This window comes from Callionymus lyra, chromosome 6 (assembly GCF_982586985.1).
Source record: "Callionymus lyra chromosome 6, fCalLyr1.hap1.1, whole genome shotgun sequence".
NCBI lineage: Eukaryota > Metazoa > Chordata > Actinopteri > Syngnathiformes > Callionymidae > Callionymus > Callionymus lyra.
This window is the reverse complement of record NC_141823.1, coordinates 25,572,825-25,589,298: the sequence shown is the minus strand read 5'-3', so window position 1 is coordinate 25,589,298 and position 16,474 is coordinate 25,572,825. Positions and strand designations below refer to the sequence as shown.

Here is a 16,474-nt window from a genome sequence, read left to right as displayed (position 1 = left end):
GTGTGTGTGTGTGCGTGTGTCTTTCATTATGTCCTCAGTTTGTCCTATTCCCTTGTAGTTGCAATAATAAAAAAGAGTCCAAGTTTGTACACCCCTTTAACAATAACTCAAGCACTTTTATAAAAACCTAAACTTTCCTCCACACATCAAGTTGTCTCCCGAGTGACATACTTTCAGACCGTCTTTCGTCTCCCACTTTTTCATGCTTTGGGCTTTTTCCGCCAGGAGCTCGTGCGCCTCGAGCACTTGTAGACCAAAAGTCCTCCGTGATCAAACACAGTCAAACTGTGAAGAGAGAATCCCCGTCCCCTCAAGGTCGCGTCAACAACACCAGGTAAAAAACATTGTCAAAACTGTGTTCATGACAATAATTTTAATAATTTCTATCCTTTTTTATTTTTGATGTAGTGAAAACCAACAGTTTTTGAAAGAGGTGGTGCAGAGCGTTCTTGACGGACAAGGAGTCGGCTGGCTTAACATGAAAAAAGTGCGCCGCCTGCTTGAGAACGAGCAGCTCCGCGTTTTTGTTCTGAGTAAGCTGAACCGAGCTGTGCAGTCAGAAGAGGATGCCCGACAGGAGATTATACGCGATGTGGTGAGATTCTTAATCAAGAATTCCTATTTGAGTACGGAAAGTGATTTTTAAGCTTTCACCATAATAATTGTCTTAACTATGATTCCTAATTTGTAGCCTTTGAGCAAATGTAATATATTTGTAAACCTTAAATATATATATATATATATATATATATATATAATTGATGACATTTTTATGACGTGATAGGTGTCAATGCTAATTCCTAAACATTGTCTTGTTGAAGATATAGAAGCTGCTATTTGCAAGTTCTGAATGAGATAACTCTTGGTTACTCTCTTTACATTTCGCCCTTGATTTTCCTCCTCATAAAAAGCAGGGCTACAAATAAGACACCTCTGCCAAAGAGGTACCAGCAGTGGCTTGTTTGTAATTGTTTTCTATTTGTTTTCAGGAGGTTAACAGGAAGGTGTACAAAGGAATGTTGGACATCTTGAAGTGCACAGTGTCAAGCTTGGAGCATTCCTACACTAACGCCGGCCTGGGAGGAATGGCCAGTGTCTTCAGCTTATTGGAGATAGCACGGACTCACTATCAAACAAAAGGTACATTTTGGTGCAATCAAAAATAAGGAAAGAAAATCCATCCAACTAGACGTTTATAGCTTTGTTGCCTATAATTGAAAAAAAAAAAAAAATCCAACTTCTGTTTTCTGTTTGTCTTTTAACTGCATGCTGAGAAACTCTTAACACCCTTTTTTCTCTCTTCCTGTTTTTTGTTGAATTATTTTTTTACACTGATTTGTTGAATTGTAAGACCCCGAAAAACGCAAGCGAAGTCCAACTGACAGTACCGGCAGTCCAGGAAGTAAGGAGAGTCCTACGGGTCGCACTGAGCCCCCCCGACCCCAGGGACTTCTGAACGTTCCCCATCTACAGCTACCCCACCACAATACGGGCAGAGGCACTCGCCATTTTGACACCCGCAGTCTGAATGAAGAAAACTTTATTGCTTCGATCGGTGTGTACACCACCCCCTGCCTTGGTTGCATGCGCACCGTGTGATCCTGTGAAAGCTCATAGACCCACGAACCCCCCCGACCCCCCTTTCATCTAGGCATTACTAGACAAATATTCCACACACTCAGCAATAAGCACAAAAAATCCTATTACATAACACGAATATTTTGCATAAAAGATTCTGACCATATATTCCATCAGTAGAAATACTGGATTTGACTGCAAAGTATATATTTAAATGTTTGGAATATTTCCCCTTGATCCCAGCATGATTGTGCTTGTCTTGGCTTTTCTTAATCCTCTGTTGCCCTGTTTTTTGGAGTCTTGCTGTCAAACCTCCGGGCACCATAGATGCATGTTCCTGTTTGTCTTCTACAGTGATTTCTAAATCTGCAGTAGTGGACGAGGGAAAATAAGAAGCACGTGAATTAAATTGGTCCTCATCTGTGCCTTTACTGCAGGTTTCTCCGAGGCTCGCTTTAGATTATTGCAGTTCCCTTTTGCTCTCAGCATGGAGGGGGGATTCATCACTCCCCTGTATACAGTCCCAGTGAGCAAAACAAGTTCACAGCACAGCGTTTGGTTTCTTCTCTTAATAAAAGAACCAACACAATAACATATTGAAACTACTCTGTGATTTCTGCTGGCTCTGTATACGGGGGAATTGTGCGGTGAACCACTCTGACTCCTACTTGCATTTCTTTCTCCTACAAGTTGCACACTCAATTCTACAGAATGCTGTGAGACGTGCATCCCAGCTTCTGCGACTGCTCCATTTCAACTGCTGGCTAGGGAGCCACTCAACCACATCCCATGCTTCTTTAAGAATAATCCCCTTTAAGCACCCCTACTGCTCCTGAGAGCCAGCTTTCAGTGATCTGAAGTCAGCATGTGGCTCTCCAGGGCTCCGTAGTCTTCCACATGTTGTAATGTTGCAGTAGCAACGATACCATACAAGCTACATGCTAACGTTACAAACCACTCTTAAATAACAGTTTCAAATGTTTTGTTTTTTTATGATTTCAATGCTCATCCACCATACATGCCTTTTCAATCTGCTCTCTGACTCTCTCTGTCTTTCTCTCCTTGCTTGCAATGCATCTTGGGTAGAATTGTGGAGCAAGCACCAGGATAAGCAAAAAGCTATGGAAAAACCACAGAGTAAGAGACTACACACATGGAGAATGGAAATACGAAAGATAGGGTGTTCGACTGTTTCCCTTATCTCTTGAGCTCAGTTTAAAGAGATGCTTCTGAACATTCTCTCTTCAGAAATATGAAAGAACTCGTGAACGATATATTATACAACATAAGGTAACATTTTACAAGGAGAAAAATGATTGAAGGTTGTTTAGGGGAACCCTAAATTAAAAACAACCTTTTCTTCAATTGTTGATGTGAACTTAAGATGCAACCTTCATTACCTTGACTAAGATATTTTATCCCTCTCGGTGATCATTTTTCACTTGGATTATTGCAAAAACTTTTTTTTTTAAGTGCTTTTGCATCTTTATTTAGTGAGCTTTGATAGAGTTGTTCTAAATAATACTTTATTTATATATATTTTTAGAATAAGGATAATTAGATGGGTTTTACTGAGATTGTATTCAAATCTCAGTATAAACACCATAAATATTGAATGCAGTCTTCTTTAATTTATTTAGTTATTGATTCCTTTGAAAAACCAAAACAATTTGCTGGTTACAACTGTTAAAAAAAAGAAAATCTCTTCGAATATAAAGGAAGTGCCTCTTAACTGTCCATCAGTTTGTCTGCATGCCTAACTGCCTGTGTCTGTCTGTCTCTAATGGAACTGAGCCACATTGGCTGAGATTTGATGTCCAGCGCTGCAATTTTGTTATGATTTTTAATTTATTTCTGATGTATTCTGCACTGTGTGCTTGCCCCTTCTCTATGTACATGTCTGCTATTTCGAAAGCTATTTGATTGTCCACTTATCAATGTGTAAGCATCGGAAACGGTTAAAAAAAAATGAAGAGAAGACGATAGGCATCCTTTCTTATGAGGCCAACATAATTTGAGTGAGAAGTAATGTTGGATCAAGGGATACATTCTACACAGTTCTGCTTCATTTGTGGGTTATATTATATATATATTAAGATGACGCACTGTCCTTGTTGCTATGGGCTGGTGGCTCTCGAATCTAGAGACTCTGGGAAAAGGTAAGAGAACATCAAGAAAGGGGGAAACAGAACTGAGAGTTGTTTTGTTCTTCAGGGTCTGACGGAGCAAAGCAGCAGCGCCCCCAAGTGACGGATGCAGAGGAGAAGAAGTCCCAGATCAGCTCTGACAGTGGCCTCAGCGTGAGTGGATCTCAGGTGTGTTCATGATTTTGATCATGTGTTTGTTAACGATGATGTATGGAAAACATCTCAAATGAATCGATAAATCCGGTGTCTTCACAGAAGAGCGACACAGAGTCTGTGACGAGCTCAGAGCCTCCGATCCTGACGAGGAGTACCAGCCAGGATTCAGAGGCCAGCACAGTGGTAGGGCACGACCAACTCTGAGATCGTATTTAATGACTCATAAATTCATATTTGAAAGTATGTTTTTTAATGGTATGATGCAATTAAACACAATTCAAGAGTAGACCGGTTTTATCCTTATTTTTTTTAATGGAAATTATTCATGCATGAAAAAATAAAAAAACATTATACTTAATGCATAAAAGCACTTTAATAAGGGAAACAAGATTTCCGATAATAAGTTGGCGATCAAGGTAAAAGTTTAAACGAAAAGAGGGTATTTGATGTTTTAAATTTTTTGAATGTTTTCGGTTTTACCCCTTCAGATAAGCAATAGTTCAGGAGAAACTCTGGGTGCTGACAGTGATCTGAGCAGTACTGCAGGAGACGGACTCGGTGGAAGACAACTTGCTCATCTGAACTTGTCAAGAGGGACACTGTCAGACAGTGAGATTGAAACCAATCCAGCCACCAGCGCAGTTTTTGTAAGTTCATTTGATTTATTACAATACATTTGACTATCAATTTTATTTGAAGCCTGTTGTAGCCAAGTCAGCAATCATCATACATTCACTTTCCATCGATTTTCAAATGTTTGTAGCCATTAATCTTTAAGTATTGTTTACATTTTTAGCTTTTGTTTGGCAGTATTCTCAGTATCACGTTTTTGGACTTTTAACTAGCAGAAAATGTAAATGGATTAGAATATTTGAACAATTAAGATGCTGAAGATTAACAAGACACTGAAAGTGAAGCGTTATCTGTTATAGAGGAGCTGTCAGCCTCATGTGTGGAGCTAAATTAGCGAGACAGAAAAGGTCATGGTTAATATTCATCATATTCATCCACAGGGGAAGACTCACACTCGGAAACCAGGCTTGAAAGAAAATGTACCTGCGATGGCGAAGGGGCCTCCTTCTCAGCCGCTGGAGGATCTCAGCATGAGAATCTATCTTTGTGAAGGCCTCCTGGGTACGGTGTCCTCTTCTTGTATTTTAGTGAAGTAAATAATATTGTTTTCATAGACGAGGAAGTAGAATTTAGTATTGAAAACGGTGAAAATGATTATGGAATAAAAATGAGAAACTGAGTGGGATCATAGTAGCAGCAGGTGGCTTGCTGTTGCATAACTAAACCCCAAAAAGCGTGGAGGCGGTAAAATAGAGAGATCTCGAGGGAAAGTAGATGGCTTTGGGTGGGCGTTAGATAGCTGGTGGTTCTTGTGCAAGGTATACACACACACACACCAATTTGTACACTACACATTAACATTTTATTCTCTTAAGAACGTGCTGCAACATGTCAAGTCAATGAAAAGTAAAGTAAAAGTTTGACAACTACTGTAAGAAAACACACAGTGAAGATTAGTACGTTATAGAACTGCATGTTGCATGCATTGCGGTCTTAAATGACTTGTTGTAGCATAAAACAGCTTTCAGAACAAAACAGTTTGTCAAATTTGATTGAAGATTAAAAAAAAAAAGCATAACAATTAAATAAATAAAAATAAATGAATCATTAAAGTGTGCATGCCTAATCACATCAGTATGTGTGAATGGTTGAATTTCCCCTCGCGGGACTAATAAGGGATTCTAAAAATTTTTTAAATAAAATCATTTTTTGCTTGAATGAACGCAGACTTCGTCTAGCCACCAATTTATACCCATATACTAATTTGAATTCATGCATACGTTGTCATTTCTGGACTTAAGGCACCACCGTCTTTCACACGCTTTAAACCCTGTGGCTTATAGAACAACGTGGCTAATCTTTGCAGCCTCCAGGAGGCGCTTGTGCAGGGAGTACAAGAGCAAGTCTGAAGAGCACATCATGTACACCCTTACGATGGAAATAACACAAAGGAATGCATATGAAGCAGCTTTTAGGTTAAAGGTGACTCACCTGACTGTAAAATTAGGAAATGGAGATGCTGTACGTAAGCTTAGAATTACAATGGTTGGTTGTTGAAGATGTGTAAAAAGGAAGGCCAAAGATGTTAGCAGATGGCTCTTATGAAAACAGTTCTGTTAGGATGTATATATATATTTTTATTTTCTAGCCGTGTAACTGGGCACTGATTGGAAAAATCATTTGTAGACATTGGATTCTCTTTCTGTCTTTCGAAGCTCATTGTAGCCCTAGTCGACTTAAATAAGAAGGTGGCAGTAGGGTAGTGGAACATGCTTTCACAACAAGGAAGAAAGTTAGTGGAGCTTGTGCTGCAGCTGTAACACACTGACAAATCCTTCAACCGATTTGTAGATCCAGATGGTTGTGGAAAACTACAAAATGAATAATGTTTTTCTAGTACCATTTGTCTTTAATCCATTCCTTCATTTTCAAAGTAAATATTAACAGAGGTAAATATTGAGCATAATTCGAGTATTAAGACATTACGCAGTGGTGGACGAATCTAACCTGCTTATCCAGGTGTTGACACGTTTATGAGGGGAAAAATTCATCCCTCTTCACGAGAAATGCTCTCATCGTTTGCAAAGTTACTATTGTTGGTGTTTGCGTCAAGAGTTGTGTGTGTTTGTCTCTAATAAATGGGGCAGTATCTATGTTTGTGACACGTTTTGTTTGTCCTCCTTAATCTCTCGTGGGGCCTTTTCTAATTTGAACGTTGTTAATTCCACTCACTTCTCTGCCTCTAACCACCTACTGCTTTCACTGCTTCTCCTCCTGCTGCTTCTCCCGGGGAATTCTTCCAGGCCGCGATAAGAGCTCCGTCTGGGATCAACTAGAAGATGCTGCCATGGAAACCTTTTCTCTAAGTAGGCCTTATGTCTTGGTTGTGCCATCTTTGGATTTATCCTTTTTCCGTTTTGTCAATGAGCTGCATGTCAACACTTTTTTAATATTAAGCGTTTTCTTTTTTATGGACATGATCAAAGAGCTTGCTGGGAAACAGGGTTGCACTTCTCGGTGAAGACATTTATTTGACAATGATCAATTGTTTTGATCATTTTCATTAGATATTAGTATGTCGCTAGTCTCAATATGATATTGAATTTATAATAGGAATAAAATGTTTTTGTGTGTTCCTTAAACATATAATGAACTTCCTTTTTATGTCAGCATGTATTTCAAAAGCATGTGAAACCTTTGAATGAGTTGTTTGTCTGTTTCTGTCTCTTCTTCTTGACCTCATCCTCTTTGTTTGCCTCTTCAGGTAAGGAGCGCTCAACGTTGTGGGACCAGGTTCAGTTCTGGGAGGATGCCTACTTGGATGCTGTCATGTTGGAGCGAGAGGGGATGGGGATGGACCAGGGCCCACAGGAGATGATCGAAAGGTAGTGCTGGCAGGTGAGCTCACATGTGGTTGAAATACATGCTAATATCTTCTGTTAAACCATGACAGGTATCTGTCGTTGGGAGATCATGACCGCAAACGTCTGGAGGATGATGAGGACAAGCTGCTGGCTACACTGCTGCACAACATGGTAGCTTACATGCTCATGATGAAAGTAAGAGGCTCTTTTTGATGTCATGTTACATGTCTTGCACACCCGCTCACACACTTTTCTTCAGGTGACGAAAAACGACGTGAGGAAAAAAGTCAGGCGTCTGATGGGAAAGTCGCACATCGGCCTCACTTACAGCCAAGAGATCAACGAACTGTTGGATAAATTGAATAATTTGGTACTTATTTTTACCTGATTTTTTAACTGGCAGCGAAGAGTTAAAGTCATGACTCTACTTGTAGAACGGACGCGAGCTCTCCATCCGGCCCTGTGGGAGTCGTCACATCAAAAAGCAAACATTTGTCGTCCACGCCGGGACGGATACCACAGGAGACATCTTCTTCATGGAGGTAGATGTTCGACCGAGACTTCTTCTTCTCTGGTGCGCGTGAAGCCGTGAGTGACTCGCTGTGATCTCAGGTGTGCGACGACTGCATCGTCCTGCGCAGCAACATCGGCACAGTGTACGAGCGCTGGTGGTACGAGAAGCTCATCAACATGACCTACTGTCCCAAAACCAAGGTCCTGTGTCTGTGGAGGCGCAACGGCCAGGAGACGCAACTCAACAAGTTTTATACCAAAAAGGTCTGAGAAGAATTTGTTGATATAGTTTTGGTTTTACTTGTTATATTGTTATTAAAACAGTCTTTTAATCAATTTTCTAGTGTCGTGAACTGTACTACTGTGTCAAAGACAGCATGGAAAAAGCTGCAGCCCGACAACAAAGCATCAAACCAGGTAGGTTTTTTTTTACCTTAAATTTATGAGTCTGTCAAATCAACGGATATTATATTTATTATAAAGTTTATATTTAGTATAAAGAAAAATGTATTGTTTTGAAAAGATACAGCTTTAGTTCTTTACATGGTGATGTATTTGTTACACGAATGTTGTGCTGTTCTTTAGTCTAAATCATTTGGAAATAAAATAAAACATCATTTATAGGGTTTTAATATAAGATTCACAAGACCAATCAATTTTCCCTTCAGGTTGTTACTGTTACCGTTTTCACCCCGATACTTCATATCAAAGAAGTGATCACTCTGATAAACTAATCACAATAAATCCCATAATTCCACTTCCCTTATAACAGAGCTTCCACTTTTCCATTGCATTATGGGACTTGTAGTTAGAGCATTGGTAAAATTTCGGCAACTCTAAAATAATAAGCGTCAATATTGTGCTGTTTTTTGTTGTAGGTAGAACTTTATTGATTGATTGAAATTGTTTTCCCGTCATTGTAAGAGGCCTTAAAAACACACAACAACAAAAAAGAAATAATGTTGACATAAAGGTTTTAAATATGAGAAATGACAAACAATTCAAGCAACAAATGAAGAAAAAAATGTTATTTTAACAAATCAAACGACTTAACATTTAAGAACAATCTAAGCAAAAACATGGATGTTTATGAAAATGTTTCATGACTCACCATAATGTCCTGAAACATGGTTTAACATGGCGTGTTCCTCCTGCAGGTCCAGAACTGGGTGGTGAATTCCCAGTACAGGACATGAAGAGTGGTGAGGGGGGGCTTCTGCAGGTCACACTGGAGGGAATCAACCTCAAGTTTATGCACAGCCAGGTGAGAAGTTGCTGCCTCCTCTTCTCTCACCAGGGCATGGAAACCAAAAATCACCCATCATGGCTCAGACGTCATCCTTCCTGCTCGTCCTTCCTGTTTGTGTCATTTCATTTCTCACCGTCATTTTCAAATCAGTGACTAGTCCAGAACATCACCTCATTCTCCCCCGTAAACAGAGAAGTCTTGTTTGTGCTTTTGCTTTTTTTTCGATTTGCCTTTTCTGTTTTAAGTTGTGTGTTTGCTACAAATGTGACTATTGAGACATTTGTTCTATATTTTCAAGCGTCTGTGCTCCTCGAACCTTGCGTTGTGTTGTGTTGTGTGTGTGTGTGTTTGTGTGCGAAGGAGCTTCATGAATAATCTATGATAATTTCAGAATTCCTGTTTACATCACTGCCTAGAGCTGAAGCATGTTGATCTGAAGAGTGAGAGGTGGTAATAGATGGAGTGCAGTGTTAAATTCAGAAAGTGTTTCTGAGAGATCTTTAACCTTCAGAGTTTCTTTTTCTGGCAGATTTAATGGTCAAAGCGATAGTTGATAGTGATAGTCACTCATTTTCTACTCACCCTCATGTTGACTAAAGGTTAACTTTGGGGTTATTTTCAGTGTAATCTGTTCCTTGTCGCAAAACCTTACCCTCTCCTTTTTCGTACAAAAAAGACTCACTTAAATACATCCAAATACCTTCATACTGCTCGTCTATAATGTGCCTATAATTTTGAAGCCTCGATATAAGGATCGTGAGATTTACACTGATCGTTTTAAAATGTCTTTTTTGGACTAGGAAAAGTTAGCTTCGGTCACAACTGTCATATGGACATTTCTGCCTCCGATCACTCTGAAAATAATCCCAACCCTTAGTCGACGTGAGGGTGAGGAGAAAAATAGTGACAATTTTACTATCTTCTATTACTATTACTATTAAACTATCAATTTAAATGTCCAATTTTGAATTGTTTATTTTGAAAACATCAACATCTAGGCGAGGTAAATACCTTATTTTACTGACTCACATTTTATTTATTTACTTAATTCTATTACTATGGGTTTTTTATGTTATTTATTTAATGATTTTATAAAGACAACAATGAAGAGAAGAAAATGGTAATAACAATAATTTAATACCTTTTTTTACGTAGAATATTTTGGAACGCTGTAAAAATGATAGATATATTTTAGATTATTATTATTATTATTATTATTATAGACTTTATTAATCCCTCTACAGATCTCCATCAGGAAATTGGGTTTCCAGTTCACAGCAGACGATAGTTTCATAAAAGCAATAAGAAAGTGCAAATAAAAAGTGCAAAGAGATGACAAAGTGTAAACATAAAGAACATTAATCAAAGGAAATGACAACGAAAAGGATAAAAAGATTAACATAGAATAACGTCATCTTTTCATTTTCAATGAGATGTTTATACTTACATTTTTTTTTAATTTAAACAAGGAATTTATTACTACTACTAAAACTTTTTTATTATTATGACTTCTTGTCAAGTATCGCTTCCATTGAACTTCAACCATTAAAGGGGGATTAAAAATGATTCCCTTCTTTTTTAAACTTTAATTCACGCTTTTATTACTTGTTTTCTTTAGAAAATGAGAAATCATTACTCATCTAATCTAAATTAATTTAAGATATCTACACAGATGAAACTTTGATTGTCACAGCAGCATTAAGGAAATAATATATTTATTCTAAACGATACATTTTTTTTTTAGTTTTAGTACGACAAAGTTTTTGTTGTGTTTCCTATGATTTTTGTTTCAATCCACTGGAGGCCCGTCCTGCAGCCCGCGGTGGGATCAGTGTGTAACATCGTAGCCGGTGTGTAGCCGGGCCTGCGTCCCTCAGTGTAGCCGGAGCTCAGTGTCCGTCTGTGAGCTCGCCGTCATGTGTCTGTGCTGCTGTGTGAGCGAGCGGCGTTGGTGCCGGCCCCTTGTTGCTGGAGGAGGAGGCATGGAGGGCTCTGACATGGTTAAAGTCCAGGAACTCAAAAGGTGAACCCACTCTAGTCCACAACTTCTTAACCCCCTCGAGGCCGACAGGTGTGGCAGCCAGACGCGATTCTCGTGCCGGGACCTCCCGCCCGCTAGCGCCCGCTCCGAGTGTCGTTGAGTGTTTGTGCTCTTCTGTCCGATAATAATCCAAACCATTTCTCTCCCATGCTCTCTCCCCCTGCAAGGAGCGGAAGGTACACAACCTCTGCTGTGTTTGCTTTGTTAGCAGTGACATCTTCTTGGGTTTCTTTTTGTCCTTTTTTCTTTTGACTGTCGCAGCAATTCTACTTTTCTGTCTTTGTCCACATTCGTGTATGAAACTTCCATGTACGCATTCTATGGGCCGTACTCACCGACTAGAATTGTTATTTCGATACTTTTTATTGACGCACAAAAACATCCCGGACTAGCCGCCCATGTCTGCCTCTGCTCATGGAAACTTCGCAGTCTCTTTTTCTTTTCCTTTTCTTTTTTTTTTTGTAGATGTTGAAAGCTTGCAACCCATGTGCTAGTCCTTCTTCTTTTTTTGTTCTTTTCCTCATGATGACTAGAACAAGTTTAACATTTTTGACTATGAAGTGTTAACTTTCATCCAGTGTTGTTGAGTTAATAATGTTCTGTCTTGTTTTTGTTTGTTTGTTTTGTTTGTTTTTAGGTTTTCATAGAGCTGAGTCACATTAAAAAGTGCAATACAGTGAAGGGAGTCTTTGTCCTGGAGGAATTTGGTAATTACACCATCTACTGATTCTCGGCCTGTACTCGGCACAACAGTAACTCAGCTTCCCGGAGACGATAGACATGAAACCCACCGTCCTTAACGCTTTATAAATCATATTTTATTTAACGGTAACACAGGGAGGTCAGTTTTAACTGCAGGGTTCAGGTGTAATAGACGTCACCAGTGATATGATCCACCAGACTCTTGATAGCATGATCAAGCTGAAAAATAAACATTTTAATTTAGCATTTAAAGCGACTGTTACTGAAGTGTAGCAGCCACCTTGTGATAGAAAAGTTGATTCACACTCGTTCTTAAATTTCATTTTTGCTCAAAATCACTTTTTCGGTTAAACAAACAAACAAAAAAAGAATTTTCTTGAGCTTCCATGGCTGCTCTTGAAGGTGAATTTTCAAATAAAATTTAGGTTATTCAAGATTATAAACACAGAAATGCTTTTCATTATTGTTCAGTTCAATAACCGTCGGTATGTCTTATAGCTTCATAGCAATAACTCGGCTCTGTCGGTTTATTAGGGAACTGTGGTGTCGCTTCATTTCTGATTTATGTTTATTGAAAAAAAGGGATCAAAACTATCGTTCATTAGCTTAGATCTCATTCACTGGTGTGAGCTACATCATGAGTGGTATATAATCAAGTAATACAAGCACCTAATTTTATGAAAAATGTACTTTTCAGCCGTTTAAAGTGTAGAGTATGTGATGAGTGTCAGCAGAAGCTGGAGCTGGGTTACTGTCGTGTCTCTGTGCTGCTTTTGTAATGTTGCCCTCATCTTTGCCACTATGAAAACCTTCATTCTCCAGCAGGTAAAGTCTTTGTCACCTTTCTTACTCAGACTTCTTCTGCACACACACGTCATCCTTCCACTCATCCACTGCTCCTCCTCCTCTTCCTCTCCCCCTCCCCTCCTCCCTCGAGTCGTCCTCTCGCTTCCTCCATCACTCGCTTCTCATTTCCGAGCTCCGTCCGCTCCTGGACGGTTCTGGGCGTGAGGGTGTGTGTGTGTGTGTGTGTGTGTGTGTGTGTGTGTGTCACACTTCCAGTACATTCCGGGTGCACAGTTCACTAATCCACTGTCCAGTCCACTGGTCCTCAAGGATGGAGAGACGTGGTCCACGCCGCCTGCTCCCTGTGACGCCTTTTTACTCTCAGTTCTTGAAGGTTCTTGCGACGGTTCTTTTTGTTTCTTCTTCACGGGGGTCGTTGTAAAAAACGGCTCCGCCCGTCCTTCCTCTCGGGCTCCAACAGCCGTCCCCGCGGCTCGGATCTCAAACTAATGATGTGTGTTTGTGGGACTTTTCTTTGCCCCGTCTCATCCTCCCTGTGAGTCCACCTGTCTGACCCTAAACCGACCCCCTTCAACCCCCCCTGACCCCCCAGACAACTCAACACACTGATGTTCCTGCTGCCTTTGAATCTTGTGTTTTGTCTCTTGCATGGTAATAGTTCCTGAAACTAAAGAAGTGGTGATCCACAAGTACAAGACGCCCATGGTGAGTCATAAGACGTCTGTCATCAAGGTCATAGTCATGCACGTCGCCCCCCCGTGGCCTGGAAGCTGGACGCACCTAAAGACATTTGATGGGTTTACATTTTTTTTTAAAGTTTGAACTACAAGAAAAGAAACTGATATCATTTTAGAGCAGCGGAGATCAATTACATTTCCTCACTTTAATTACTGTGACTGTTGAGGGGCCGTCAAGCCAAAAGAGAAAAAATATATAATGGAAAACGTAAGAAAAGTAAAGAAAAATAGAAGTAAACCTATATTTGCCAATACAATATTTATATTTTTTTCCCGTAAAATAATCTCTTAATAGTGACTTCAATAATTTTCTTCAATTTTCCCATGGTTGTTAAGAAGGTTTAAAATGTGTCCGGATCATGTTCAAACGTCGGCTCTGGAAAGCGAATGCATCTCTTGTAATGTTCACACGGGTCCCCGGGATGCTGAGTCAGCAGTTTTCCAAATGAGGTCAACCCCAGAATAAATCAGGGAAGAGAGAACACGAGTGGAAGTCACCGTAGGGAGCATCGTTTCTGTGTCACCTGATGCATGTGTCAAACCAGCTCCTTTTTAACGGGGATTCAAGCGTGAAAAGCACAAAATAACTCTGGTTTTAAACCCTTGCATCTCTGCTATGTTCTTGTTATTGTTTGTATGTTGACTGTATTGTTGTTGCTTCAAGGTTGTTCTTATCTTCATGAACTCATCTGCTATTGAAGTCAATAAGTAATTATAATTTATAAAGACTATACGGTGACACAGGTAGACGCAGGTGGTCGAGGGCTGATCTTCAGAGTGATTGATAGATGAAGGGAGGCGAAGAAGAGGCACTCCGTTTGAATGATTTATTTCACCAGTGGGTGGCAGTATTGAGTTTGCATTAAATCTTCTTGTGATCTAAGAGCTGTTCTGCTGACGATGAGTTTGTTGAAACATGTAAAGTCAAATTTCAACAAATTCCTTCACTTGTTAAAAAGTTACTGAAATCAATCTTAAGATGAAGAGTCATGTGACAGAGAACTGTTCAGTGGGTCAGAGACGGTATTTTCATACGAAGTACAGCAAGACTTTTTTAACTGTCCATGAAGATAAAAACCAGAAACTGAAAAACAAGATGAATTGTCTTATTTTGTGAACAAATGCTGTTACAATGCAGTTGCACCTTTCTGACAGGTGGGGTCGCCAGAAACTACATTTTCAAACTAGCGTATTGTGGCTTTTTAACTCTAGGAATATTTGCTTATTTGAAAAAGTTTGTTTTATTGTGAAAGGTAGTTTGTTGCTATGATTTAACTTCCTCCCTGCTCCTTAAAATAATCTTAAAATGCAATAAACTCTTGAGTCTAAAAACAATAAGTTTATTTAATACATTTTATTTATTAAGCTTTTTACCATTTGACATTACATTTAAGTCTTAAATAAACCTCTAGGATTCCTGATTTATGCATTTGTCTACTTATTAAAATCAATTCATGGTGGTACAATAACTAGTGAGCAAACAAATGTGCCTGCGAAGGTTGTGCGTTGGTTCTAGAGTGAGGGGACTTTCTGCTCCACACCATGCAGTGACTTTGTTCCTCTGGCTCTGCAGGCTCATCAGATCTGTTACTCCGTCCTCTGCCTCTTCTCTTACGTGGCGGCGGTGAAGGGGAAGGAGGCGGAAGGAAAAGCCAAGATCCTGTCACCGAGACCTCTTCCTATCTAGACCCCCCGCCCCCCCGACTCTCTCTCTCCTCACCCACAGACTTCTGACAATCCCTTAACTTAAGCACACAAAAGCCGCCGCCTCCCCCTGTACATACGTCCTCTCTCCCCCCGTCATGTGATGTCGTGTACATATCGTCGTCTCTGGTTCAATGTTCCGAGTGTCTTACAGTCGTGTGATGATGTCGGAGCGGCCGGCGGGTTCTAACATGAGAGTGCATGCAGGTCTCGTGCACCGACCCCCCTAACACCCCACCGACCCCCCGCCCCCCTCCTAACTGTGTTTGTGGTTCAAAGACCTTGTGCAGGACGCCCCCTTCTGGTACAGCGCTGCATGTCAAGGCTTCAGTTGTCCATCCCTGGTCCGTGTTCTGCTGTTTAACAAATGCATGTGACTAATAAATATTATATATATATTTCTATATATAGTATTTATTTAATATATAAGCAGATATTTACCTGTACATTTCTTTGACAACATTTGCTAGATGTGCAATATGAAGTAGTTTAGCCATCGTCAGAGTTCACTGACCTTCACAGGGATGAATGTACCAAGTTTATTTTTGTTTTTAAAGCGTCACATGACTTTTCTGTTTGTCTTTTGAAACTCAAACATGACGGAAAACTGCGCCGACGTCACTGTTCAGTCCATCCGTCGCCATCAGCGCCACCTACATTCTTTTATTTTCTTCACCACATCCATCTTGAATTTAACAGAAACTTGACAACGACCACATGACACCAGTGGGTTCCCGTCATGAAGCTTCATGAAGCCCCATGTATTTGAGTCCGTTCTACGTAAAGATGAATTCAAAGCCCGATAGTGATGAACAAAGATGTAAATATTTTGCTTTGAGTCGTTCGTTTAATCAGAGGATGAACTGATGAATCATGGGAAGAAAAAAAAAAAAATCTGATTCAGTCGCCAGTTTTTCATCATGTGACGAGGTTTTGGCTGAATGACTATAGTGTGAACCGTGTACTTCCCCGAGAGTGTGTGTGTGTGTGTGTGTGTGTGTGTGTGTGTGTGTGTGTGTGTGTGTGTGTGTGTGTGTGTGTGTGTGTGTGTGTGTGTGTGTGTGTGTGTGTGTGTGTGTGTGTGTGTGTGTGTGTGTGTGTGTGTGTGTGTGTGTGTGTGTGTGTGTGTGTGTGTCAGTACCTTCATGTGGTGGACAGTCAGGATCAGCAATATATCAGTGCAGTTTTGTCACTAGAAGGTGTTTTATTTTGGTCAAGTGTGTATTTCTAGTCATTGAACTGTGTGAACGTGTCGGTTAAGATGCAGTTCCGATAAATAAAGATCACCTCATGCTGGTGGAAATGACTCGACGTGTGTTTAGCATTTTTGTTCTGTGTTTTTTTTAAGTGTGTATCAGTTTATAATGTTTCGCTGACACTCGTTTAGTAGTGATGGGCTGATG

At 40.0% G+C, this 16,474-nt stretch overlaps 1 protein-coding gene across 8 annotated transcripts in view; it reads left to right on the top strand.

Moving 5' to 3' along the window:
* madd (MAP-kinase activating death domain) overlaps positions 1-16,377 on the top strand; it is a 35,318-nt gene extending 18,941 nt beyond the window's left edge. For 4 of the 8 annotated variants that reach the window (XM_087794442.1, XM_087794441.1, XM_087794440.1 and 1 more), the window contains 20 exons: positions 226-334; positions 409-595; positions 990-1,140; positions 1,352-1,555; positions 2,665-2,715; positions 3,793-3,893; positions 3,981-4,064; positions 4,370-4,528; positions 4,895-5,015; positions 6,758-6,820; positions 7,219-7,339; positions 7,408-7,513; positions 7,578-7,688; positions 7,753-7,860; positions 7,931-8,095; positions 8,176-8,248; positions 8,989-9,095; positions 11,759-11,828; positions 13,289-13,335; positions 14,941-16,377. In XM_087794442.1, coding sequence (XP_087650568.1) covers positions 226-334; positions 409-595; positions 990-1,140; positions 1,352-1,555; positions 2,665-2,715; positions 3,793-3,893; positions 3,981-4,064; positions 4,370-4,528; positions 4,895-5,015; positions 6,758-6,820; positions 7,219-7,339; positions 7,408-7,513; positions 7,578-7,688; positions 7,753-7,860; positions 7,931-8,095; positions 8,176-8,248; positions 8,989-9,095; positions 11,759-11,828; positions 13,289-13,335; positions 14,941-15,054 — 2,252 coding nt within the window. In that variant the 3' untranslated portion in view covers positions 15,055-16,377. The remainder of the gene's footprint in view (positions 1-225; positions 335-408; positions 596-989; positions 1,141-1,351; positions 1,556-2,664; positions 2,716-3,792; positions 3,894-3,980; positions 4,065-4,369; positions 4,529-4,894; positions 5,016-6,757; positions 6,821-7,218; positions 7,340-7,407; positions 7,514-7,577; positions 7,689-7,752; positions 7,861-7,930; positions 8,096-8,175; positions 8,249-8,988; positions 9,096-11,758; positions 11,829-13,288; positions 13,336-14,940) is intronic. The other 4 variants (XM_087794444.1, XM_087794445.1, XM_087794448.1 and 1 more) reach the window with 3 other exon arrangements.
* The last annotated feature ends 97 nt before the right edge of the window (positions 16,378-16,474 follow it).